The 27,567-nt window shown below is 38.9% G+C and overlaps 3 protein-coding genes across 4 annotated transcripts; 2 read left to right on the top strand and 1 right to left on the bottom strand.

Moving 5' to 3' along the window:
• Nucleotides 1-247: 247 nt before the first annotated feature.
• Nucleotides 248-2,141, bottom strand: LOC106957371 (red-sensitive opsin). The gene is made up of 6 exons (XM_015048685.1): nt 1,972-2,141; nt 1,326-1,622; nt 1,039-1,207; nt 802-967; nt 467-706; nt 248-372 (listed from the first exon to the last, which is right to left on the bottom strand). Exons 1-6 carry the CDS (start codon nt 2,069-2,071, stop codon nt 274-276), a joined length of 1,071 nt encoding a protein of 356 aa, XP_014904171.1. The 5' UTR covers nt 2,072-2,141; the 3' UTR covers nt 248-273.
• Nucleotides 2,142-6,057: 3,916 nt separating this feature from the next.
• On the top strand, nt 6,058-17,597 carry gnl3l (G protein nucleolar 3 like). Its single transcript, XM_015048662.1, has 15 exons — nt 6,058-6,157; nt 6,245-6,288; nt 6,735-6,845; nt 7,907-8,023; nt 8,107-8,190; nt 8,265-8,400; nt 8,503-8,606; nt 9,239-9,383; nt 9,504-9,591; nt 10,360-10,537; nt 10,626-10,768; nt 10,852-10,988; nt 12,384-12,532; nt 12,609-12,780; nt 17,496-17,597. Exons 1-15 carry the CDS (start codon nt 6,145-6,147, stop codon nt 17,546-17,548), a joined length of 1,674 nt encoding a protein of 557 aa, XP_014904148.1. The 5' UTR covers nt 6,058-6,144; the 3' UTR covers nt 17,549-17,597.
• Nucleotides 17,598-17,826: 229 nt separating this feature from the next.
• Nucleotides 17,827-26,065, top strand: tfe3b (transcription factor binding to IGHM enhancer 3b). Of its 2 annotated transcripts, none has more exons than XM_015048664.1 (9): nt 17,827-17,976; nt 20,758-20,980; nt 21,852-22,076; nt 22,453-22,548; nt 23,135-23,246; nt 23,344-23,400; nt 23,989-24,064; nt 24,188-24,335; nt 25,405-26,065. In XM_015048664.1, the coding sequence occupies exons 2-9, from the start codon at nt 20,789-20,791 to the stop codon at nt 25,825-25,827; spliced, it is 1,329 nt and encodes a 442-aa protein (XP_014904150.1). In that variant the 5' UTR covers nt 17,827-17,976; nt 20,758-20,788; the 3' UTR covers nt 25,828-26,065. The 2 variants fall into 2 exon arrangements, with proteins under 2 accessions (XP_014904150.1, XP_014904149.1); XM_015048663.1 differs by having other exon boundaries at nt 24,179-24,335.
• Nucleotides 26,066-27,567: the final 1,502 nt, after the last annotated feature.

Raw genomic sequence — 27,567 nt, 5'->3', positions numbered from 1 at the left:
TGCTTTGAGTTTTATATTCAACTGAAAAAGTTACATGCATGATAAGACATCTAGAAAAATGTGGACTTTTTTTTGTTTTTATTTGCCAGAATGCTATTTAAGTGAAAAAAAGATATTATACAATTGTTATTTAGTGTAGCACACAAATACTTTCAGTACTTTCAAAACATAGGAGATTTCCATTTGCCATTAAGTTTCGTTTATCAAAAAATAAACAACAGTTTCTGTACAGGTCGCAGTACTTTAGTTTCTTCCTAAACAGAATATGAAGGTTTATGCAGGAGCCACAGAGGAGACCTCTGTCTTTGATGTGGACACTTCAGAACCATCATCCACCTGTTTGCCAAAGAGCTGCATGATGCATGTGCGGAACTGCAAATGAAAGAGCAGAGTGAAAGTTAAATATACAACAAAACACATATTTGTTATGAAAAAAACAATGTGACAACTGTGTCGCTATGCCCACCTGTCGGTTCATGAAGACATAGATAACAGGGTTGTAGATGGTGGCGCTTTTGGCAAAGTATGCAGGCATGGCAGCGGCCAAAGGATGGAAGGCGTATCCGGGGTTGGCTGCGGCAAAGCAGGCGAAGAAAGTGTAGGGTCCCCAGCAGACACAGTAAGCTACGATCATGACTACAACCATCCTGGACACTTCTCTCTCAGCCTTCTGGGTCGACTCAGATTCCTTCTGCTGCATAGCAACCTGTAGCCAACAAGACATAGGGTCAGATTTGATCAGGCTTTCTTTAGTGCTACGATAAATCTGAAGAAAAAAAAGCAGTGAGGGATAAAACTTACAGCACGGATGGCCAACCACACAGCCAGGTAGCACAAGATGATGATAGCCAGAGGAATGATGCAGCATGTAATCATGAGGACAATCATGTAGGACAGGACCCCTGGGTCATCGCTTCCACTGAACACATCAGGTCCGCAAGACGTTTTCAGTCCATGAGGCCAATACCTGATACAAGGAAACAATCAGTTCTTGCTCTGCTGATTATCGAGGATATAAAAACCACATAACTAGATTACCTGCTCCATCCAAAGATGGGAGGAGCGCACCACGCTGCAGACCAGACCCAGGAGAAAACTATTCCACCTGTGGCCCACTTGGCATCGAACTTGACATTTCCAAAAGGTTTGCACACAACTATCCATCTCTCCCAAGAGATGATGGTCAGGGACCACAGAGCAGTAATACCTGTAAAGAATATAGATGTACACATACAGTTTAACAGACCACAAAAACGATTCAACTTTAGGTTTTATAAAAATTAATTTACAGGTCTGGAACATAAATGACCACTGAGACAACTTACCACAAGTTGAGACAGTAAAGCCTTCAAAGACACACATTGGATGTCCCAGAATGAAATACCCAAAGAACTGGTTGCACACACTGATGGTGCTGGCAAAGACTGTCTCTCCAAGATCAGCAATAGCAAGGTTGACCAAGATCCAGTTGAGAGGATGACGAAGTTTCTTGAACTTTGCTGTGGCCACCAAGACGAGGCCATTGGTGAAGACTGATAAAACGACCACAATACACATCCAGAGTGTGGAGATATTGTAAACCCATCGAGGAGCGATGTGGTAGTTTGGTCCTTCAAAGGGATCTGCAAGCAAACGTCTGTGTCTTAAAATCGCACGTGGTCAAACTTTGTTCTAATTCAGAAGCATCGTCTTTTCTTAAACCTCACATGTTGCCATCATGACTTCTGTTACATGTTGCATGTAACTGCAGACTAATTGGTTGGTGTTTAAATAAAAATGGAGCAAAAATCAAAATTTTCAAAAACCTTACACTATAGTTGATGTTGTGCTTGTTAGCATTAGGTCAAATAGAGGTTCATAAACTGCAGCACATCTCAGTCCGGTGATATTTCAGGTTGTAGAACTGTACAAAAATCAGTCTCTACACAACACCGGGTCTAAACACAAAATAATTCAAAACAAAAAGCCTACCTTTTGTATGATTGCTGTTTGTGTATGTGAATGCGGCGCCTCTTGTTGTATCTTCGTGCCGCCTGGCAGCAAACACCTGTTTTCCCCATTCCTCTGCCATCCTGATCTCTGGAGAGCTTCTCTCAGCTGTCACACCTTCCTCTGGCTTATAACCTTCTGCGTTTGCTGGGTGCTTCACCTCACACTTCTCCTTATATACCAATGCTTATCTGATCGCTGATGGGATTACTTTGAAATCATATTACACCTGTGGCTTTCCACTTGGCAGAGATGCTCAAACGTAAACCAATACACCGGTTATCAACTGTAATTAAATCAATCTGCTAATGAGGTTAAGACACACGGTGGATTTCTGCACTCTAACTTCATATAATGATTGCATTTCAGATCTCGAAATTACACATTCAAGTCCATTAAAAACCCTTTTTGAGTTTTTTTTTTCTGTATTTCTATGAATTATAGCTGCTAAAAAGAGTAAGTACACAATAACAATCATCTTGTCAAACGTTTACTCAGCAGTTAGGGGGAATTATTCCACTTCAATAAGTTTCTCTAATAAATAAAATAAAATAAAATAAAAGTTTGAATTTGAAAGAGTGGCAAAGAAACATGTTTTCGGATTGTGGGTTGTGATGGAGGCTGAGGTTCATAGGAGAAGAGGCAAGTCTTACACCAGATTTAGAGGACAAGAAGAGATCTGCATTCTAATAGAGGCAGGTTCAATTACGTGAACCTGCGTCTTTAATCCCTCCGGAAAGACAATTCACCTCAGGGAGTAGGTTGTTTTTTTTTTTGACCCACCTAAGATGTGGGTCAAAAAGTAGACAACGGAGACATGCGGTGAAGGGGTCACGTACGGATTTCAGAGTGTGTGAATATTTTCTCCAATGGAAAATTAAAGGGGTTAACAGGCTTGGCCCGGTTCTTCCTTTTGGTTCAGCGGTTGAATAAGCTTAACAAATGTTATTGGTGAACCAAAACAAATCCGGCTGGTAGCGTTCTGGCATATCTCAGTTCAAAACATAGTTTTCACTTTCATTATGTGACTGAAGCGTTTAGTTGGACAGGTCAGCAAAAGTAACAAAATGGAGTTACCAGAAGCAACCATAAGAGTGAGTTTTGACTAAATGTTTTCTTCAAGGTGTTCATGGAGGATCAATTGTTTTCTACGTTATGACTTTTTACAGCATAGTAATTTTTTTCTGTTGATGCAAAAGAGACTACAGACTGTGGTTTAATCTTCTCTGATTGAGAAAAACAAGTTGAATTATCCCAAATTGACAGCATGTTTAATGGAGTGGGCTGTGTTTACACCAATAAGAAAAAGAAAATAGTGTTGTTTCTGATTGATTTCTTGGTTTCTTAAAGAGCCTAGAATTCAGGCATCCAATAAGACAGGCATCGTTCTGAAACTAGAGAAGGGGCGGAGCCAGTGTCAATTTTACAATGAAACTATACATTTTATAAAAAAGTGTTTAAAAACAGTTAGCTTCAAAACCTCCACATTAACAGATATAAAAAAAAACATTCAAATAAAACTAAATGTGGAAAAAAAGAAGCAATTACTGAAGAGAACTCAGGGTTGTTTTAGAAAGGTTCAAAAATGAAGAACCTAATATTTCAGAGCATAAACTATAAATTTTAACAACTGGGTTTTTATATATTTACAGATGTATGTTCATTGTAGAACACAAAGATTATAAAATAAAGTTAAAACTGAGAAATTTCTCCCAATTTACACATCAGTATGTGCTTGAGGAGCCAGTTGAGAAAACATCTTGCTAAAAATGAAATCATTTGAAAGAAACAACTATTGATGCTTACAAAGCAGGACAAGCTTAAAGGACGTTACCGCATCATTTCCAGATGTCAAGAACTGATTCGCTCTGTTCTACGTGACTTTGTTTGAATTCTGTGATGATACTTTCCTCTGCAGTTCACCTAAAAAATCACCTAAACAGGGATGTTGACAAAGACATGCCCTCAAAAGCCCCATAGAGTTGGAAAACGTCTGCAAGGAAGAATTTGTTCTACATAAAAGTCCTAATGGTTCTGTGACACAGTTTGATCTGAATAAAGCAGAGGTGGGAAACACAAACCACCTAACCAAAGCTGGGGTAATAAACCATTACGACAGCTTTGGTTAATCTATCACCTCTAGTCAACTGTCTATTTGGAGGGTTTTACGGATTACGGAGCCGACTTGCCAAAGTTAACTGGACTAATTAATATAATGGAGCAACCTGAGGCGTACCGCTGATCTGATTTGGCGTTCCGACGCGATCACTTACTGAGTAAATAATCATGAACCCCAGTGTACCACAACAGGAAGGATATAAAGTTATCCCCCACTGCTGTGGTAGCTGAATCAATAAACAAGACGCAGTGGGGTCATAATTATGCACACATGTGACAGATTGAGATTTGATTTGACTTTTGCCTAATTGCAGAGAGGTAATAGCCATCATGAATTCTGAACTCTTGTCCCTGCCATGTGAGTGTGTGCATGTATGTTGCCCTGTGATGAACTGATGACCTATCTAGGATCTACCCACCTGTCAGGGATACAGGGATGAACATCACAAATGTCTTCTAAAGGTCAGTGATGGCAGAATGTATTAATAAAACTGTCTATTAAAGCTGCGGTATGCCACTTTTATAAAAAATTGTTTATACATGTATGTTAAAATTATCATTGTTGTGACAGCATAAGACAGATAATCTGTGAATAAAATTGAGCTCCTCTGCCTTTTCCCACTACCAATTGCAGAAATACACCATTCGGTCAAAAACAACCAATCAGAGGCAGGAGGAGGGTTTTAGTGCTGTCAATCAAACTCGTGTATGTGCCCATTCACTTCCTGCTTGCTCTTTGCTAAGCTACAGCTAATTCACCACAACATAGCCTGTCACAAATGCTAAGGCTAGTTAGCATAGCCCTTGGTGACAGAGAATAAACAGTTTTCCTGTAACAGTAAGCCATTTTTCTGCCATTGGTTCATTGAGCAGCATACAGGAGGTTGATTGGCAGCGCTAAGACCCTCCTGCAGGCTCTGATTGGTCATTTTTGAAGTGGAGTGCTGCATTTTTGCAGACTGCAAAAGAAGTACTGGAAGGAGGAGGAGCTCAATTTTTTCGCAAATTATCTGTCTCATATTATACTGTTATGAAATAGTGACAGTTTTAATAAATATGGAAAAAATTTAGTTTTGTTAAAGTTACATTGTGCAGCTCTGAACTATTAAAATTATATCGTTCTTTGTATTCAGTAAGTACATCTTAAAAATTAAATAATATAACTGTTATCTTGAAGTTCTATTGAGGGCCACAGACATAACTGTGGTGGACTGGATTTGGCCCGTGGGCCTTGAGTTTGACACATGTGGAATAAATAATGAATACATTTTTTTAAAGGGATGTTTTTATTTACATTTTATGATACTTTTTTTTTTTACTACGAATTATATATGACTTTATTTATGTATAACCTTCAAGGATAAGTAGGTGTAGACAATGATGAATGTTTTATTGACATTTTAATAAAAACAAGTGAAAAATTATTTACAGTCCTCTAAAATCAATGAAAAAAATCGTTTGATAAAGTGAGGCATCTTGCTTGTTCACAAGCTTTGTTGTTCTAAAGTTATTTTCCATCTGTTGAGCCTGTTGTACCATGTTGAGGTCAGCTAAATATATGATAAACAAAAACTGTCTCTACTATGACATTAACTATTGTAAGTTTCATAAGTTTTAAACTGAAAAAAAAAAAAGATTTGAAAAAGTGTTATCTTCACATTTTGTAATTATGTTATTTATTTGTACAATGTTTTTATTTTAGTTGCTAACATACCAGAATTTGCATGTAACTTTGTCTATATGATGATATAATTTTAAAATATTAAAACAGGACTTATTATTAGTGACTCGGTAGCATTTTTTTTTCTTTTTTCTTTTTTTTTAACCATATAACTTTACATTTTACTCTTACTTGAGTAATTTCCTGGACGGCTACCTTTTACTTTTACTTAAGTTAAAATAGTTTGAAGTAGTTCTACTCACTCGGTTACAGATGAGTTAGACGATGCTTTTACTTTGACACTTACCGGATGTTGACAGTTTACTTGACTAGCCAGCTGACCTACACGTGCGAAAGAAGAAGGCGAGGGTGAAGTTATGTCAAAAGCAAGTACGTATACCAATGCTGTGCTAAATGTTATTGCCTAATGTGTATGTGCTTATGGTTTGTTTCACCGGTTTCTGTTTTTGGTCACAGAGCAGAAACGAGCTAAACGTCTTGGTTTTCTCGGGAAGTTTAAGGTAACCACCATCGCGGCTAACGCTGCCTGTAGCTAACTTTACTTCAGGATTAACTTCATAATGCCTGTCACGAATATATATAAATCCTGTATTTTTGACACAAGGGTGTAGTTTTGACAAAAGTGTCATATTCCGTATTAAAAAGAAAAAACGTTTTAAGTCGAAATCCAAGCGCTAACATCGCTCATTGGAGAATATACATGGTTTAATAGCTAGTAGAAATAGGCTCTCTGAACAATTCTGCAGTTTCACATTACAGAAGAGGCATTGAGAACAACGAGTCTGTAATAAAATAATAATAATTTTTAACTGTAAAATTATTTTTTATATATAATAAAGACATGTGTCTTCACTTAGACACTAAGGCCTTTGATTTGAATCTGTTGTTCCTTGTCCGGACTCGTGATCCCTTTAAAAGTAGTAAAGAACTAAACTGCTGTTTTCAGAATAAAGATGGGCGGAAGACAGAAGGATCAGGGCCGACAAATAATAGCAAGCAGCCGGCTGTTCACCAGGTCAAGGACTCCAGGAGACCAGAGGATGTCAGGAAGCAAAGGGTACATTTTAATTGCTTTCAACTTCTAATTTCTTTTTATATGAGCAATTTTGAATAAGATTACATGTATTTATGCCATGTGCTTGAATGTTTTATTATTGCTTTTTACCTACATTGACCTGCCAGAGACTATAGACGTGTGGCACATTTAGATGACAGATTGAAACACATGTATGTTGATAAATTAGCGTTGTCCATTTTAAATAAAAAACAAATTTAATTTGCCATAATTTATTTAAAAATATTCTAATAACATAAAACACACAGCTTATTCATTAAATCTGAAATAATACATTAAAATTTAGTTTGATATCTTGATATGAGCTATATTAGCAATATACAATGTAGTTTGTAAGCAATAAAAAAAATGGCATTTTTAAGTATTTCTTAATGGAAAGTATTTTTCTTACAACAAATGCCTATTAGTTTGAGTAGTTTGATGTGTGCCTTATTCTTTTTTTGTTTAATATCTTCAAACATTTCAAAATACAATAAAAAGCTGGTGTAAATATTTAGAATATTGTAAAATTCTAAATATACAGATTTAGAATTTTAATATGTAAAACACACAAAACTGCAGTAATCTTTAGTGTGATGTGTTATAATGCCTCACCCTTAAATAGAATAACTGCACCATATATTTTAAAGCTTTGGTATACTCAGATGTAGTTGCAGTTAATGAGTCATGTACTTTTAAACTTTAAAATAATACTATTTCAAAGCAACTATATATAGTACAGTATCCATTTTGGTAGAATGTTGGTATTAAATCATCAAATACATTTGAATTAAATTACTTTATTTAGCAAGGTTAAATTTGATTTGTGTCTTTTTAACACATTAAAAATTTACTAGCTAGCGTCTGGTTTAGCTATGACAACTGTTTACATTATACTTATGGGAAAATGCAACAAATCAATACGATCTGGTGATAGATGAGCTTGTTGAAGGAGTTTCCGCTTTTCTGCTTTGGATTATTTAACATCTACTTGAATTTGGGTTCAAGGGACAGTTGGGAAGGTTAGTGAACTGGATTCAGCTGTAATCTGCATCTCTTCTCAGCTTCAAGATCTCCAGGAAAAGCAGAAGCTGTCCAGAGAGCGTGAGATGATGAAGAGGAGAAATTTACAAACCTTTCAGAACGACATCCTACAGCGACAAAGAGAGTTTGAGCTGAAGGTATAAAAATCCCAGTCTGAACGCTAATCAGATGCTGCATATTTCACAATTTGTGTCAAGTTTTCTTTTCTTGTTGCCAAAAGGAAACAGAGATGCAGAGTTTGGAAAAAAATGTAAACTTTGAAAATGAGAATTCAAGAAAGGCATATTACAGAGAATTTAAAAAGGTAGGTTTCAGTCAATCCCCGTGTTAATAATTTTTGAATAGAATAGTTTTATTAAAAGCGTTTTGCTTCGTAAGGTGGTGGAGGCTTCGGATGTCATTTTGGAGGTCTTGGATGCGCGTGACCCTCTGGGCTGCAGATGTCCTCAGGTGGAACAAGCCGTCATCCAGAGCGGAACCAACAAGAAGATTGTTTTAGTCCTTAATAAGATTGGTAAGAATGCTTGTACCTGTGATTACAAGCATATATACAAATATTTGAAAGGGTTCATATATTTTCATATGATTTTTATTTTACACCTTCCTTGATTTCTAGATTTGGTATCGAAAGAAATCGTGGAAAAGTGGATTAAGTATCTCCGTAACGAGTTTCCTACTGTGGCTTTCAAAGCATCTACTCAGCAACAAACTAAGAACTTGGTAAGTGCCAAGAATTGTAATCTTGTTACTGAACTAATGTTGAAATATTTGATAAATTGGCCCAGAGTTCCTTATTTTTGGGTGATCGACTATCAGCTGATGCAAAGCCAACCTTCGCAAAGGTCTGAAAATCGGCCACTGTCTCATTTTGCTCTGCCGTGACAGGGCTGACTGACAGACCCATCCACCAGGTCACATCTACATGTGTATGGTTAACAATAGGAAGGATGCACAATAAGTCACCATCTAACATTGATATCTGCTCATATTAGTCATTTTTAACATGCATCAGTATCGGGTCGATATTAACAACCGATATTTACATCAGTATCTAATGTTGGTATCTGCCTTAGTTAGTCATTTTTAACACTGGGCTGATATTGACAACCCGTATTAATTCCCATCTTGCTGCCATATCTCTGGAGTGGAGGAGGTTGGTCTTGAGTTATTTGTTTGGTCATGTGACGGTTATTGGCCATTATTATCAGATTTTGATATTTTTTAAACGTTGGTGATCATACCGAAAATGGCAATCGATGCAAACTTGGAAATAATAAAGCCGCTTTATTAAAGTTAATTGTATCACCAGTATACATTCTGTTTTTTTTTTTTTTGTTTTTCCCCTTGGGCAGAAACGCAGCAACGTCCCAGTAACTCAAGCCACCTCTGAGCTCCTGAGCACCAGTGCTTGCATCGGAGCCGACTGCCTGATGAAATTACTGGGAAACTATTGCCGCAACCAGGACATCAAGACTGCCATCACCGTGGGAGTTGTGGGTAAGCTGCTGTGGTTTTAGGGTTCTCTAGATCTGTAATCTTAATTTCAGGCTTCACTCACTGTAGGGCGCATGAAAAAAACCAAACAAATCTAACTTTATTCATGTATATTTCTGGTAGGTTTTCCTAACGTGGGGAAGAGCAGTTTGATCAACAGTCTGAAACGGGCGCGGGCCTGCAGCGTCGGAGCCACACCTGGGGTCACAAAGTAAGTGTGATGCTGAGCTCCATGTGCTAAATCAGTGGCGTTCTGAGTCCCAACACAACTGATTCTTTTGACCGAATTACTGCTTCAGGATGTCATCAAGTTGTTTGATTTTGATGTGTTAAACCAGTGACAGAATCTATTTACATTGAACAGCGTAGGCAGTTTGTTCTGCTGTTGTTGTACCAACCAGACCTCTCAAGTCTTCTGGTTCTGGTTCTGCTCTGCATCTCCAGAACCAGAACCAAAAATGTAGAAGCAGCATCCAGCTTCTATGCACCACAAATCTGGAAGAAACTTCCAGAAAACTGCAAAACAGCCAGAACACTGAGTGCTTTTTAAATCTGGCTAAAAACCCACCTGTTTAGAGTTGCTTTTGAAACATAATCAATAAAACACTAATCAATAAATATATGTAATGTTCCAGTTGTTGACTGTGTGTTGTATGACTTTGTATTTTTATGATGTAAAGCACTTTGAAATGCCTTGTTGCTGCTAAACGAGTAAAAATTTGGTTTGATTGATTCTCAGCTACTTCAAAATTCAGTTCAAACACATTAAATTGAATTGGTTCACGTTCATAGTTCACCATTGAAATATCAAGATTTGACTTCACAGCTGCAATGGACAGGGGGGAAACCCTCCAATCTTCTCACTTAAACTTATTACTTCCAGAGGCGTTTAAGTTGACGGAGACAAATCGATAAGTGGACTCCCTGAGCACAAGAGTAGTCCTTTTGCTGAAAGGTTTTTATTTATTTTGGTCTTCAGGTGTCTTCAAGAAGTGCATTTGGACAAACATGTTAAGCTCCTGGATTGTCCTGGAATCGTCATGGCAACATCAACAACCGACGCGGCAATGATCCTTCGTAACTGCGTGAAAATCGAACAGCTTGTGGATCCCCTTCCACCCGTTGAAGCCATCCTCCGCAGGTGTAACAAGGCCCAGGTCCGAACCAGCGGCTCTCCACGGCGATTTACCCGTCTGTACCGCTTCTCAGTCTATCAGGCTATTGACGGCGCCTTTATCTGCACAGATCATTGAGCACTACGGCGTTCCAGACTTCCAGACGGCTCCAGAGTTCCTGGCTCTTCTCGCCCGGCGGCAAGGCAAACTGAGGAAAGGGGGGCTGCCGGACACTGACAAAGCAGCTAAGAGCGTGTTGATGGACTGGACGGGGTGGGCGGACCAGACTTTTAAAACTTGTACCAGTGATACTCGATCAGCGTTTGTTTGATGCGAATTCATTTCATTTCATGCAGAGGAAGGATCAGCTACTTCACACACCCTCCAGAAACACACACTCTGCCCACCCACGTCAGCGCTGAGATCGTTACAGAGATGGGAAAAGCCTTTGACTGGGACGAGCTGGAGAAAGGAAATCAGGAGGTTCTTGCAGGTAAAGTCCAAGTCTGTGACTTCCCACTTTGGAGAAAAAAAAGTTGATAATAGCATTATTACCTAAAGACATAAATTTACAGTTTCAGATCATGTAAATTTGACCTTAAAAACATAATTTTTCTCAATAATTTTATTTAACCTTTTAGCGCAATGAATCACTTTTTTTTTTTTTTTTTTTTTTTTTTTCAAATGCACAATACAAAGGTTTCGGCCAGAACTCTTGCATTTGCATGTTTCTGGTACGTCTGTAAATCTGATGCACAAGCCACAAACATTGACAAACAACTGCTATAGATAAAAAAAACTGCTTCTCTTGGTCCACTGGGGTTAATTCTTGCTTCAAAATGCAATCTATTATTGTGTGGAAATTATTCAAAAAGGAATTAGCTGATCAGTAAAGTTATGCTAGCCTAAAATGTCAAAGCTAAACACATAACAGTAGCACATATGTCCCACTGCTGACGTCACCGTCCACAAATCAGGGGTTCCTGAAACACTTTGAAGCTGAACAGGTATACAGTATGATCTGATGGTTGATCAGATTAAGAACAATAAATATCTTTCTAGTTGAGCTCATATGTCTATTGGATCAATAATTTTGCAGCAAAACTGGTTTTTGAATTGAAAATGTTGCTTATTTTGTCGATCCTATACAGTTTTTGACTAAAATGTGATTAATTACAGACGCTGCAATTAACTCAGTGAAACATTTTAATCAAGTCCCACCATCACAAACCTTATTTCATAGATTAAACCGGTGAGGTCCAAAGTGAGAGCAGGAATGGTTCTACCACAGTTGTTTATCAAATGCTTAATTCCTCTTTAAGGGGGAACTTATGTCACGTGAGAATGCCAGGGTGACTGAGCTGCAAATAAATTGAGAGCCAGAAACATAAACTTGGACAGTTTTTGAAATATTCCTCAAGTGTTGAATTAGTGCATCAAACCCAAGTGATTTAATAGATTTACCTAAATCTGCGATGATAATCTGGGTTTGATTGTGTTTTGTGTTCCTTTACTGCCAAGCATTTAATATTTTGACATCTCACCCAGCCTTAAGGACACCTGAGTTATTAAACTCCTAGGGGTTGCAGCAAAATACCACGGCAACCAAAGAGCTACTGGTTAATGTGAAATCGGTGTTTACTAGATGTTTATCATCCAGATTTATACCAGGAAGTGAAGGAAGCAGAATTGTTCACTTCAGTGCTTGTTAAAATTGAACAAAGTAATTATGTTGTGAATTACTTGCAATTGTGTTTTTTCTTTTAAATGTGGAAAATAAGAAGAAAATGACCCCATCAGGTGCACCACAAAAACTAACATTAAATCTATTTTTCCAGACAAACTGTGTTGTTTAGTCAAACCATAAGATTTTTTTCTTGTGATTCAGAGTCCTCTTGCCCTGACATCCAAATGGGATTCTGCATGGAAACTGCCGGAATGACACAAGGGGCTCAGATCGAGTCACCTGACCTGGAAATGGAGGGACGGTCTCTGGAAGATGAGGCCGAAACCATGGAGGATGACCAGGATTTGGAGGTGAGGTACACTTTTGCGCTTTTATCTGAAATATTTACTCTTAGCCTCTTCTCAAATGAAAGTTATCATTAAATAGTTTGGGCCGATGACGGTGGAGATAAAAGCCCAGAGAAAGACGGACCTCCCTGTGAAAGACGCGGCTCCCAAAGCTCCAAATTTGAAGGATATTGTGAAAGTAGATCCTCTGCAGCAGGGACAGGCGCTCCGAGCTGCCAAAAAGAAGAGGAAGAAGCAGCAGAAAAGAGCCGGTTGGTATTATCACGTTTGGACTGTTTTCTTTAGACAATAACAGTTATAAATCCTGTATAAGCTGAACAAACAGCATCATGCTAAAATTAAGTTTTCATTCAAAAATGTGACAATTTCTGTTTAGGTCAAGTGAACCTTGTGTCATAATGCTGGTTCACCTTTTGGTGGCGTCTGTCACTATAGCAACATGTGCAAGAATCAAACTCATATGTCCTAAAATTAGATCTGTCCATTAGAATTTCACATTTTTGTGACCATCTCTAGAACAATAACAAGAGACTGTTCCTTGTTTTTATGTACATGCTAGGAGTGAATATCCCAAATTGCATTTAAAATACGTTGGAGGTCCAGTTTGTCTGAGCTTGTTTCTTCTGATGGTGATTCCAGGATTTAAAAATCAAGACATATTAATTTTTAAAAAATTCATTTGGTAGTTGTGTTTAAATTAGTTTATTATGTTATTTTTAGGATTCAGATATTTTCTCACGGTGCAGAAGTGAGATGCTAAAGCAGCAGCTCCTTTTGTCTACTAAACACTATAGATGTGGTGTTTGATTAACAGGAGGGTGTGATGTTATATTTGTCACACATTGACTCGCCGTAGCAACGGAAACACTATGCGACTCACAGATCCGCATTTTATCTCGTTTCTGCTGTTAATTAAAAGCAATAAAATTAAACACTCAACCAACAGTGGGTACTTTGATTCACTATCTTAACATGTAAAAAAATAGATGAATGTTAGGAACACATACTTTCATACACAAAAGGGAATGATGTTGCAATTAATTTTTTGTTGGATTCTGAATATAAGTTCCATCAAAGAGAAAGCAGCATATTTTCTTTTNGATAAGTGGACTCCCTGAGCACAAGAGTAGTCCTTTTGCTGAAAGGTTTTTATTTATTTTGGTCTTCAGGTGTCTTCAAGAAGTGCATTTGGACAAACATGTTAAGCTCCTGGATTGTCCTGGAATCGTCATGGCAACATCAACAACCGACGCGGCAATGATCCTTCGTAACTGCGTGAAAATCGAACAGCTTGTGGATCCCCTTCCACCCGTTGAAGCCATCCTCCGCAGGTGTAACAAGGCCCAGGTCCGAACCAGCGGCTCTCCACGGCGATTTACCCGTCTGTACCGCTTCTCAGTCTATCAGGCTATTGACGGCGCCTTTATCTGCACAGATCATTGAGCACTACGGCGTTCCAGACTTCCAGACGGCTCCAGAGTTCCTGGCTCTTCTCGCCCGGCGGCAAGGCAAACTGAGGAAAGGGGGGCTGCCGGACACTGACAAAGCAGCTAAGAGCGTGTTGATGGACTGGACGGGGTGGGCGGACCAGACTTTTAAAACTTGTACCAGTGATACTCGATCAGCGTTTGTTTGATGCGAATTCATTTCATTTCATGCAGAGGAAGGATCAGCTACTTCACACACCCTCCAGAAACACACACTCTGCCCACCCACGTCAGCGCTGAGATCGTTACAGAGATGGGAAAAGCCTTTGACTGGGACGAGCTGGAGAAAGGAAATCAGGAGGTTCTTGCAGGTAAAGTCCAAGTCTGTGACTTCCCACTTTGGAGAAAAAAAAGTTGATAATAGCATTATTACCTAAAGACATAAATTTACAGTTTCAGATCATGTAAATTTGACCTTAAAAACATAATTTTTCTCAATAATTTTATTTAACCTTTTAGCGCAATGAATCACTTTTTTTTTTTTTTTTTTTTTTTTTTTCAAATGCACAATACAAAGGTTTCGGCCAGAACTCTTGCATTTGCATGTTTCTGGTACGTCTGTAAATCTGATGCACAAGCCACAAACATTGACAAACAACTGCTATAGATAAAAAAAACTGCTTCTCTTGGTCCACTGGGGTTAATTCTTGCTTCAAAATGCAATCTATTATTGTGTGGAAATTATTCAAAAAGGAATTAGCTGATCAGTAAAGTTATGCTAGCCTAAAATGTCAAAGCTAAACACATAACAGTAGCACATATGTCCCACTGCTGACGTCACCGTCCACAAATCAGGGGTTCCTGAAACACTTTGAAGCTGAACAGGTATACAGTATGATCTGATGGTTGATCAGATTAAGAACAATAAATATCTTTCTAGTTGAGCTCATATGTCTATTGGATCAATAATTTTGCAGCAAAACTGGTTTTTGAATTGAAAATGTTGCTTATTTTGTCGATCCTATACAGTTTTTGACTAAAATGTGATTAATTACAGACGCTGCAATTAACTCAGTGAAACATTTTAATCAAGTCCCACCATCACAAACCTTATTTCATAGATTAAACCGGTGAGGTCCAAAGTGAGAGCAGGAATGGTTCTACCACAGTTGTTTATCAAATGCTTAATTCCTCTTTAAGGGGGAACTTATGTCACGTGAGAATGCCAGGGTGACTGAGCTGCAAATAAATTGAGAGCCAGAAACATAAACTTGGACAGTTTTTGAAATATTCCTCAAGTGTTGAATTAGTGCATCAAACCCAAGTGATTTAATAGATTTACCTAAATCTGCGATGATAATCTGGGTTTGATTGTGTTTTGTGTTCCTTTACTGCCAAGCATTTAATATTTTGACATCTCACCCAGCCTTAAGGACACCTGAGTTATTAAACTCCTAGGGGTTGCAGCAAAATACCACGGCAACCAAAGAGCTACTGGTTAATGTGAAATCGGTGTTTACTAGATGTTTATCATCCAGATTTATACCAGGAAGTGAAGGAAGCAGAATTGTTCACTTCAGTGCTTGTTAAAATTGAACAAAGTAATTATGTAGTGTATTACTTGCAATTGTGTTTTTTCTTTTAAATGTGGAAAATAAGAAGAAAATGACCCCATCAGGTGCACCACAAAAACTAACATTAAATCTATTTTTCCAGACAAACTGTGTTGTTTAGTCAAACCATAAGATTTTTTTCTTGTGATTCAGAGTCCTCTTGCCCTGACATCCAAATGGGATTCTGCATGGAAACTGCCGGAATGACACAAGGGGCTCAGATCGAGTCACCTGACCTGGAAATGGAGGGACGGTCTCTGGAAGATGAGGCCGAAACCATGGAGGATGACCAGGATTTGGAGGTGAGGTACACTTTTGCGCTTTTATCTGAAATATTTACTCTTAGCCTCTTCTCAAATGAAAGTTATCATTAAATAGTTTGGGCCGATGACGGTGGAGATAAAAGCCCAGAGAAAGACGGACCTCCCTGTGAAAGACGCGGCTCCCAAAGCTCCAAATTTGAAGGATATTGTGAAAGTAGATCCTCTGCAGCAGGGACAGGCGCTCCGAGCTGCCAAAAAGAAGAGGAAGAAGCAGCAGAAAAGAGCCGGTTGGTATTATCACGTTTGGACTGTTTTCTTTAGACAATAACAGTTATAAATCCTGTATAAGCTGAACAAACAGCATCATGCTAAAATTAAGTTTTCATTCAAAAATGTGACAATTTCTGTTTAGGTCAAGTGAACCTTGTGTCATAATGCTGGTTCACCTTTTGGTGGCGTCTGTCACTATAGCAACATGTGCAAGAATCAAACTCATATGTCCTAAAATTAGATCTGTCCATTAGAATTTCACATTTTTGTGACCATCTCTAGAACAATAACAAGAGACTGTTCCTTGTTTTTATGTACATGCTAGGAGTGAATATCCCAAATTGCATTTAAAATACGTTGGAGGTCCAGTTTGTCTGAGCTTGTTTCTTCTGATGGTGATTCCAGGATTTAAAAATCAAGACATATTAATTTTTAAAAAATTCATTTGGTAGTTGTGTTTAAATTAGTTTATTATGTTATTTTTAGGATTCAGATATTTTCTCACGGTGCAGAAGTGAGATGCTAAAGCAGCAGCTCCTTTTGTCTACTAAACACTATAGATGTGGTGTTTGATTAACAGGAGGGTGTGATGTTATATTTGTCACACATTGACTCGCCGTAGCAACGGAAACACTATGCGACTCACAGATCCGCATTTTATCTCGTTTCTGCTGTTAATTAAAAGCAATAAAATTAAACACTCAACCAACAGTGGGTACTTTGATTCACTATCTTAACATGTAAAAAAATAGATGAAAGTTAGGAACACATACTTTCATACACAAAAGGGAATGATGTTGCAATTAATTTTTTGTTGGATTCTGAATATAAGTTCCATCAAAGAGAAAGCAGCATATTTTCTTTTTTTAAAACTTTTTAATCTTGTGGTACTTTAAAAAATTAGACTCTAACTCAGCATGTCAGACCTAAAAAAAACAAACAAACAAAAAAAACAGCAATCTGTACGGAGCAGAAAAAGCCTGACTGGTACATGAGACAGAATGAGACTGAAACTTTCTAATGTGTCAAGAAAAGCAGAAATGAAAATGTATATGTATATTCCTAATGTACAGTAGCTGTACTGGTTAATGCATACCTGTGTTAGTTTCACTTTAATGTTAACATTGAAATTCTCCTGAATTTCAATGTGTGTTTTGTCACAGATATGCAGAATAATAAACCATTAAAGATTTCTTGAGAAAATGTTGAATGTGCTCCAATAGGTTTCTTAAGTTCGAACCTTCTTCCCCCCTTTCCCCCCCTCCTCCCAGGTAGAAGAAAATCTATTACTGACTGAACAACCACAGGGATTTGTTTTTCCACTGTTGCGTAACTTGTTTTTGATGGATGTTGTGCCAGTAAAATATCATGTTTTTTTCTCTTTTTATAACAGACAAAATTGCTACCAAACTGTCGGACACACTTGCATCTGCAATGGACTTCTAACTCTCAGAGGACTGATCATGGGAATTAAATTAAAAAGAAAGTTAAACAATTCTTTGTCCTGTCTTTACTTTAACTATTACTTTGGTATATACAACATGTTATCATTTGGTGTCTTCATATTGTAAATGGAAATTACACCTCTATGGTAATTTTTCGTGCTTTCCATGTCTATTTAGATGTCGCAAATGTTTATTTTAAAAACATCTGTTCTAAAGAGGAAAACTATTCAGTTGACAACAACTTGACAGATTTCGACAACTTCCGGGTAACGTTGGCGTGATGACCTCAGTGCAACATAAACAACAGCGTTTAGTGTCGAGGCTAGGGGGCTGCTTAGTTTGTAACCGCCGACACTAAAACATGGCAAAGAAAGCGGAGGTTTCCGGGAATTAATGGGTGTAATTATGTAAAACGAACATATTTGTTTGGTAAGTATATCTTATTCGACGGTATGTTTCCTAATTTATAAGCCTTAACTTGTTGGGTAATTATCTACTGCTGCTAGCTGACTTGTTAGCTGAGCGGCAACTTCCTATTTCTCCCTAGCCTTTGCTCGTTTTAGTAAGGAAAAAAAACAACTAACGTCGCTTTATTTTCGCGCTAAAATAAAGAAGCGGACATAAAGAGTTTATAATGTGTATATTTTACATTAGTTGTGTTTTTTTTATCAGCTGTGTTGGTGTGGGCCCATCAGAGAGTCGGAGCTGTCAAAATGAGCTCAGCTAAGTCATGACGCCGAAGCAGACCGCTTAAAATAGAGATTACAAAACAGCCGAAATCAAGCTAACTACCGTCTGTGGGGCTTTGACAAATTATTAACCAACACGAACAGCGACGTAAGGCATGTAACAGACACTTCTACTTTCGAAGAAGTTCGCTATCATTTTTAGCGCACTTTTCAAGTGTTTTTACGTAACCAGCTAGCGGGGGACGTAGTGCGCAGTCTGCAGCCTCAGCGTGGAACAGCTTGTGCTGAACTGTCTGGCTACAGAGAATGGCTCCGGTTTTATTTTTGTACTCGGAGAGTAAACTGCCCGTCTGTGTACAAAATGGAAAACAATGTAAAGAAAAAAAATTCCACTACTCCAGAAATTGTGTAAGAACCTTGTGTTTAACTTAAGGATGAGATAAGAGCAAATGTTTACTGAATCGCTCAAATTCTTTACAGTAACTTACATGAGTTAGAATCTCACTAAATATATCTAATTCAATTCAACAAGGATAGTTTCACTGCACACATTGTGATCTATTTATGACATAACATTTTAATTTGATAATTGTGGCAAATTGAGGTTGTAAGAAAACTGGAATGCCACTTCAGATCAATAATAAATTGTTGTTTTTTCATTTTGAAGTTGTTTATGATCTACATAATTATGTGGAAGAATACAAACTTGACAGATAAATGCTGTTTGGTCAGAGCGCTGCATCAAAGTGTAATAATGGGGGGGAAAAGCAACGGGGATAACAGCAGCTATTCTCCAGATGTTGATTGACGTATCCATGACACTGGGTACAACTGTGTTCCTTGTGGTAATCCACTCCTGAACCACAGAGGTCAGATGTGAAGCGTTTCAGAGAAAGAACAGGACTGTTGCTCAGTGGTCCAAACTGCTCTTTAAAATCAGTGTCCCAGCGTCTGGAGAACGAGTGGAAAGGCACAGAATCCAAGTTGCTTCAGCTCCAGAGTGACGCTTCCACTTAGTGATAATTTGCCAACGTAGCAGAGGAATTTTAGAGTACTTCATTCTTTCTCTTTGACAAGCGTTGTGAAGATACTGATTCTTTTTTCCAGCTAGACTTGATGGTACCAATGTCTGCGTCATTGACCACAGCGTCGCTGTGTGTCGGTCAAATCAAGCTGAAAGCCATAATAATCTAAATGAGCAAGAATACATCCTCGTTTTTGAAATCTATCATTCTGCGTGTAATGAAGCTATATAAAAAGTAACATTTTTTAAATTTAATTGCTCAAATAACAAAAACATTTTTTTAACAAATTGAATATTTGACAACTTTTTTTTCTGTAGTGCAGATGGTTAAAGATGGGAAGAAATATTAATAAAGTCAAGACCTGAATGGGCAAAAAAAAAAAAAATCTAGAGATGTACAAATTAAACTTTTTCTGGCAGATACCGATTTCTGGTTTTCTCTGAAGTCTGTATAGATCTTGAGCGATGCCATTTTTTTCCTACTAGGAACACATGAAAGAGAAAAATACAAAGAATCACAAAAACTATCCCTTCATCAAAGCACATCTCCCAAACCCTTTATCTGTTTTTTTTTTTTAAATTAAACTGAAAACAAGTGAATTGAAGAACACTTCAATTCAAGGAACAACAAGCCTTTTTATTATCAGACTAAGATTGTTTTTGACTCTGTCAGACTGGACGGCCTTGCGTCCGACAGTATGGCCTACATTTTCAAGCGAATGAGTTGATTTTATTACGTTTCCAATGGTGCTGTGTGTTAATAGACGATCTGTTTTATTGATGCTGAAGTGATTTTTGTTTTCCAGCTACACTCATCTGTCATTAAAGTATCAGTAGTGGGTGATCAGAGGTCACCATAAACTTGTAGGTAGAGTTACAGAAGCTGGTAACTCTACTGAAATGGCAACACAGGAAGTGCAAAAGAGGAAAAAGTAAATTCACTGGAAGTTAATCTGTTGTTTGGTTTTACAGGGAGCAAAAAGTCAGTGATCTGTTAGGTCAAAAAAAAAGAAAAGTACCGTTTCCACTTGTGTTGTATTTCTGAGGAAGATAAGCAGTGTGTTTAGACTGCATATATAGACATTTTAACATTATTTGACCAAATGACAGTCAACTAACTCTCATTACACTGCAGTAACAGTACGAATGAATTACGACTGAAATGATTAATCGAATTAATTAAAATAATCAACTAATTTGTGGAGTATACAGACCCAGAAAAGGCCATTTGCAGAAAGAAAAAAAAAACAACGCAGAGAAGTAATTAAGCCAAAACTGTATAAAAATATACACATTTTGCATTTAGAATATAAAAAACCCATTTGTCTGAAAAAGAAAACTTCCCAGGTGGAATTGCAGCTGTTTATAAAGAGCCTGAAGATGACATTTGGTGTCATTTACCAATATCCAAATAAATATGTTATTAAAATGGCTATACATCAAATATTACTATATATACCACATTAAAATCTAATTTTTCCTGTTTTTGCTCTCCAGCTCCATCCTTAGATCTTGATCTGTGTCCGCCATGTCGTCGCGCGTGTTGCTGCGCCAGCAGCTGATGCGAGAGCAAGCCCAGGAGCAGGAGCGGCGCGAGGCCCAGCAGCAGGCCTCCGCCTCCCAGCTCAGAGGCTCCGACTCCACGCCAGCCATCTCCGTCTCCCTGCCGCCCAACGCCGCTCGGCCCCCACCAGCGCAGGTGCCTGTGGAGGTGCTAAAAGTAAGAGCTAAGTATTAATTATTTTATTAACATGTCACTGTCTAAAAATGATTGAACAGTGTGTAATCAATCTTTTCTTTTTTAAGAAAAGACAGCGTTTAAGAGCATGAATTTATGTTTGTCAGTAGTGTCAACTAACTTCAAACTTATCACACCCTAAACTAAATCAAGAATAAATTCAGTGATTTAGGACAAAACTGCCACTTTTAAATCAAAATCTACTCACAAAAATGTAAGATGCAACACAAAGTGATCATATTTTTCAAGCCCTCTGGTTTTTTTCTATTGTCATAGTAACTAGAATCACTTCAGCTCTGTGACTTATGCTCCCAAATACACCTGAATTGGCCTGTAAATGCTTTATTAAAACTTGGCTAATTGCAGAAAGTGTTTTCATAGGAAGTCTGACCTTTTTATTGCTGCAAACTCACAAAAAAAAATCAGTTTTCTTCAATTGAGCCTGAACATTTAACAAATAAAAATATGCAACAAATAAAAAAAATCTGATAACTTTATTGGTTGATTTGAAATAGTTCAGTTCAATTTTAGCTTTTAATTATAAATTATTTGGCTCACATGAAAAAAAAAGTTTGGACACCCTCAATCTAAAGATTTTTTTTTATATACGCAACGAATCTGAAAACTCTGTAAACGTTTTCAGAGGATCCACTGTTGTTTTTATTTCCTTCCTGGTTTTGCAGTCACCCGTTGCTCATGTTAAAGCAGGAAAACACTAACGAATCAAGTTAAAAACATGCCATTCTAATATGTTTGCATCCTTAAATCTTTTCTTTTATCTTGACACAGTGTTGTGTGTCTCTCAGTGGGTTCATGTGGGAATCTGAGCGTTTAAACTGTTGAAATGTTCCAGGTGCAGACCCACTTGGAGAACCCAACCAAGTACCACATCCAGCAGGCCCAGAGGCAGCAGGTGAAGCAGTACCTCTCCACCACTTTGGGGAACAAGGCGGTCACGCAGTCGCTCGGCGTGTCCCCTGTCCACCAGTCCAGTTCGGCCCCCGAAGTCGGCCCCTGCGCCAGCAGCGCCCCCAACAGCCCCATGGCTCTGCTGAACATCGGCTCGAACAAGGAGGAAGTATGGAAAATTCCTAAGTTTTTCACTCTGGGTTTCGTTTTTATTCCTCCCGCAGTGGATTGCACAACGCCGCCCATCCGTTACTGTTTCTGCAGATTCGCCGAATGTGTTTTGAGGAAGTTAGACGCAGGTCGCCCGGCTCGTTTTTAGTTGAAAGGCTGCATTTGCTCAGAACTCCCTCCGGGACGATGCATGCCTCCTGTTGTCGCATTCTCGTCGCTCTGTTGTCACAATAGGATGTTAAATATTGCGCCTGCAGCTGAACAGAACCACGCAGCTCCGTCTGTGAAGCCAAGCTCTGCTTTATGCCGTCGCCGTTTTGCTCCCGGAATGACTCTGACGGAGACCTTTCCTCTCTCTCTCTCTTCCCGTCCAGATCGATGATGTGATCGACGACATCATCAGTCTCGAATCCAGCTTTAACGACGACATCATCACCTTGATCGACTCAGGTCTTCAGCTGCCCAGCACGGTATGAAGAACAATGCTGTTCTGAGTGCTTCCTGTTCGACATTTCCCTCAGGACCGACAGGTTATTCTGGTTGCCGCTCGGTATCGCAGCCATCAGGACCCGGCTCCTGAGTGCTTTTTCGCCGAAGGGAACGCTCTCTTTCACGTGTGGAATTCAGAAGCTGTGGGAGTAAATATACATTTGTGGCACTCACCTACGATTCGTCACAGAGGTGCTGCCTGGGCGGGCCAGAGCCGTCGCAGGCCGGCCCGACAAGGGGAGGCGAGTCATAGTGGATTTGTGTCGACTGTTAAAAACTGCTGCAGCAGCAGGTTAACTGTTAACTGAAGGTGAAGGGGGAGAAACTTGTAGGATAAATTGAATAATGAGAATTGTGGTGATGCTTTTAGAGGACCATAAAAGGAAACAAGCCGAGGTAAACGCTCTAAACTTTAATGTTTTAAAGCTCCTGTGATGAAGAGCGGCTTTTAAATTAAACAGCAGTTTCATTTTGAAGTTCCTTACATGTCATCTGTTCAACAGATATTTCCTTTTTTTCTCTAAACCATTGACTGCGTGCATGATGACATGTTTGCTGTTGCTGTAGCTCCCGGGAAATCTGCTGGATGTTTACCACAGCCCTGGAATGGCAGCTCCTACTCTCACTGTCAGCAACTCCTGCCCTGCTGACCTTCCACAGATCAAAAGGGAAATTACCGGTACAGAGCCCGCTTGCATTGACTTCTGTCTGCGTCGTTATGAAACTTTTATTTAACGTGTCTGATTCCATTACAAAACGTTCAACTCCTCTTTCAGACGCAGACGCCAAAGCATTATTGAAGGAAAGGCAGAAGAAAGACAACCACAACCTCAGTAAGTCGCCCGCAGCGTTGGAGTCTCTTTGAATCAGAGTTGGGCTGGAACCATTGATGAAATAATCAATAGCTAGTTTAGCAATCGATTAATTGTTAACTGGAGTAAACAGACTTTTAAAAGGGCTATTTTCTGAAAGAAAAAAACAACACACACACACACACACACACACTCAAAGCAGTGATTAAGCCAAAACTGTGCAAAAAATATGTTTTGCATTTAAGATAAAAAAAAAACTAAACTAAAACTTTTTCTTTAAAAATGCTTTACCCAGAACTCTTCAATTTTTTTCATGTTAATGTTAGAAGTACTTTATTAGCTGCACGCGCATCCTTTGCTACAAATGATCAAGCTTAGCTAATGGAATGGCGTATTAATTATATAAAATGTTTATTTTCCTATTTGAACAAGAAATGTAATTTCTTTATTTGCATTTTTAATTTATTTGTGCGTTATCGTGAAAAATCTGCAGAATGTGCCCAATTTCTTAAAAATCCGACTAATCATCAGAATAATAGATAACTAAACTAACCGATAGCTGCAGCAGTAGATCAGTGTGTCTGTTTCTTAACTCTTTCTTTGCTGCAGTCGAGCGGAGGCGACGATTCAACATAAACGACCGAATAAAGGAGCTGGGTGCTTTGATCCCCAAGTCGAGTGACCCGTAAGTTGCTAAAAAGAACAGCTTCTTTTCTTCTTTTCCCTTTCTCAGTAAACATTACAATTGTGACTTGAACAACTGCATTTACATTAGTTTTTTTTTTCTTTCCGTATTTGGGCCTGACAGGGAGATGCGTTGGAATAAAGGCACCATCCTGAAGGCCTCTGTGGACTACATCAGGAAGCTGCAGAAGGAGCAGCAGAGAGCCAAGGATGTCGAAATGCGTCAGAAGAAGCTGGAGCAGGCCAACCACATTCTAATGTTACGCATCCAGGTCTGAGTTTGCGGTCTTTGAAGTGTTCACTGTTGCACACCTATACACACACGATTGTTGCGGTGAAACCTGATACTGGCAGCATCACGCAGACACGGGAAAGATTTAAGACCGGTGCGGAGGTTTGCCTTCCAGCAGGACAGGTGCACTAAACGTGCAGCCAGAGCTGCAGTGAAATGTTTTAGGTTAAAACATTTTCATCTATTAGGAGCCTAGTCAAATCCAAACCTAAATTCCGTTGATAAAACAAGACATGTGGAATTTGCAGAGCCACTCTGCCTTTGTTGTCAGAATAGGGCTGGACAATAAATTAACAACAGTATATATCGCTATAGATACGTGATTGATATCAATAGATATTACAACTGACTGAATTTTCAGTATTGTATATATATAGAATATTCACTGAACTCTGATTCAGAGCCGCACAGCATTCTGGGAGATGGAGGCAGAGGAAAGGCATTAGCTGCTCAGCCCCCGTTAGCTATTGCTATAGGTTGGTGGCATCAACTAACTCACCTAACTAAGCACTTTGAATTGCCTGGTTGCTGAAAATGTACTATATAAATGAAATCACCGTACTACCCAACTCACTTCCTCTGAGGTTTCCAAGCAACAACTTATTCTGTAACTTGCGCAGCAGCAGTGCCTCATAACTGCTTCAAAATAAAAAATAATGTGGAAAAGACACAAAACAACACGGCACTAGTTTGGTAGCATTTTATATATTATAAACAAAAAAACAATTAAATAATTATTGATCTAAAAAATTATTGATATTGACTGATATGAACCACTTTATATCGTGATAGGTTTTTCGGCCATATCAGAAAAACTGATAAATGTGCAAAGTCTTCAGTCAAATAAACACTGAGAGACTTGGCAGCCATAAATTAAGTGGAAGCTGATCCTGCACACAAATCAAGCCACAGGTTGTGGATTTTTATTTGTAATTGTACTTTTGTAAGGAATTGTACTTTACAGTCCTAAAACATCTATCAAACTTTCCTTTATTTAGTTAGAAGTGGATTTATTCATCATGGTGTCGTTCTCACATATTTTTCTTCAGGAACTTGAAATGCAGGCACGAATCCACGGACTGCCAGCCGCCCAGCAGCAGCAGCAGCAGGCGGCGGTGGCGGTGCCCCACGCCGGCCAGAACCCCGGCGCCGCCACCACCCTGAACCTCTCGGCTCTGGGCGCCATAGCGCAGCCGCTGCCGGCCTCCTTTCTCTCCCCGCCCTCCTCTGACTCCCCCGCCGGCGTCACCATCAGTAGCCCGCTGGACCTCGGCAGCCTGAGCTTCGCCGAGCTGGACGACCCCACCACCTCGGCGCTCTACCCGGACGTGGGCCTGGGGGACATTCTCATGGACGATGGGTGCGCCCTGTCCCCGGAGAGGATGGGCGAGCCGCTGTTCTCCCCACTGTCACCAGGTGCCTCTAAAACCAGCAGCCGCAGGAGCAGCCTTGAAATGGACGAGGACTTGTGATGGGTTTCCATAGCGATCAGAGATGATCTAGGAAGTGCAGTCTATCCCTAATAACTAAAGTCTATTTGTAGGACTGAAAAGAAAAACGTTCAAAGCTATCATAGAAAACTAACTTAATATTGAATCAGATGATTAATTATTGAATTTATTTTTGTTTTTGCCATACATATTGTTCTTATTGGGAACAGCTCAAATGATTGTTTAAGTTTATAAATGCAATCTTATTAAATGGAATATTATATATTAGTGAAGTGGACCTTTAGCATTGAGAAATTCAGAGATTTAAAAGGGACGTCTTGCTTTTGTTTTTTTCTAAATTTATTATGATGAGAAAAGCTGTGAGGACTCACCGGCATAGCAAACATACTAAGAGATGCCAACAATTCAGTATAACTTTTAATTTAAATTTTTGTTTCTTCAACTGACTGGAATCAGGGTTCGTCGTTCGCTCCTGTTGGTTGTCTCACCAGCAGCTACAGAAGGGATCTTTTAAATCAGGGGTGTCCAAAGTCGGTCCTCGAGGGCCGGCATCCTGCATGTTGTAGTTCTCTCCCTAGTGGTAGCAACAAACTCCTCAGCAAGCCAAAGTTCTCCTTAGGTCTTCTAATGAGCCATCATTTGATGCAGGTGTGCTAAACCAGGGAGAGAACTAAAACATGCAGGATGCCGGCCCTCGAGGATCGACTTTGGACACCCTGTTTTAAATGAATTGGCACATTGTGAAATATTTACTGCATTTTGTACATAAGAGTATTTTATTTTGAGCAATTTTATTGCACCTTACTTTAAGGCAGTCTATGCATTTTATGAGAGCTTTTTGGGTTTTTTTTTTTAGTACTTTACACCCAGTGGACTGCTTCTAGGCCCGGTCGCATGTTCTCAAGATGATAATAAAGCCGTACAAGCAGCTGGTTTAGCCAAAGCAGGATTTGTTCCACTTTTTATTTTTTGAGTTGATTTACTTAGTAAACGCATGAGTGTCTGAGAAGAGAACAATTTTCCAACAGTACTGTAGCTCATAACTTTTTTTTATATCCCTGATAGTTTGATAAATACTTTTTCATGACTAATATCTATTTTTGTCTTTTCCTTTTAACCTTCTGTGATCACTGAATGACTTTCACCAGTTGGCATGTTTTACTCCGATTGTTTTACTTTGCGATATAATATCTGATCATGCTTTAATATTGCTCGTTGTGTGTATTACAGAGGGCTTTGAGCCCTTTAAAAAAACAACTACTAGTTTCACCTCAGAACTGATTATAAAAATGGACGATTAAGAGGAACCCGCAGGTCAACTCTTCCGTAAAGTAGGCGCAAATATTAAGAATTGCATTTAAATTTTAGTTATTTTTCTAACACCGACTTACTTTTTCTGTTCAGCAGGCGGTTTGTAGCTCGTTCAAAAGTTGGAGCTAGGTCTATTTAAAGGTGCTCCACACCAAAGCATACTTCCTCTCACTTTTTTTTTTTTTGCATATATGCAGCTATTATCTACCACATGTAGACATGTGAGAGTTAAAACTGACTGTTAAACACAAACACGTGCGTGTTGTTCCCCCCCTCAGTAATTTGGCTTTTGTTAAAATTTTAACAAATAAACAACTTTCTTCAACTCCTGTCTGCCTCCTCTGTTTCGACGCGGCGCATCAGTGGTGGAGCATTTGAGAGATTTCCATGGCGAGGTCCAGGCACTCCGTGACCGGGAAGCAGACGTCGCAGCCGGCGCAGTCGCACAGG

Source organism: Poecilia latipinna, unplaced genomic scaffold (assembly GCF_001443285.1).
Source record: "Poecilia latipinna isolate Pla-1442-1.1 unplaced genomic scaffold, P_latipinna-1.0 Scaffold897, whole genome shotgun sequence".
Classification (NCBI taxonomy): domain Eukaryota; kingdom Metazoa; phylum Chordata; class Actinopteri; order Cyprinodontiformes; family Poeciliidae; genus Poecilia; species Poecilia latipinna.
The sequence above is the reverse complement of the archived record's forward strand: the minus strand, read 5'-3'. Positions and strand labels throughout refer to the sequence as shown.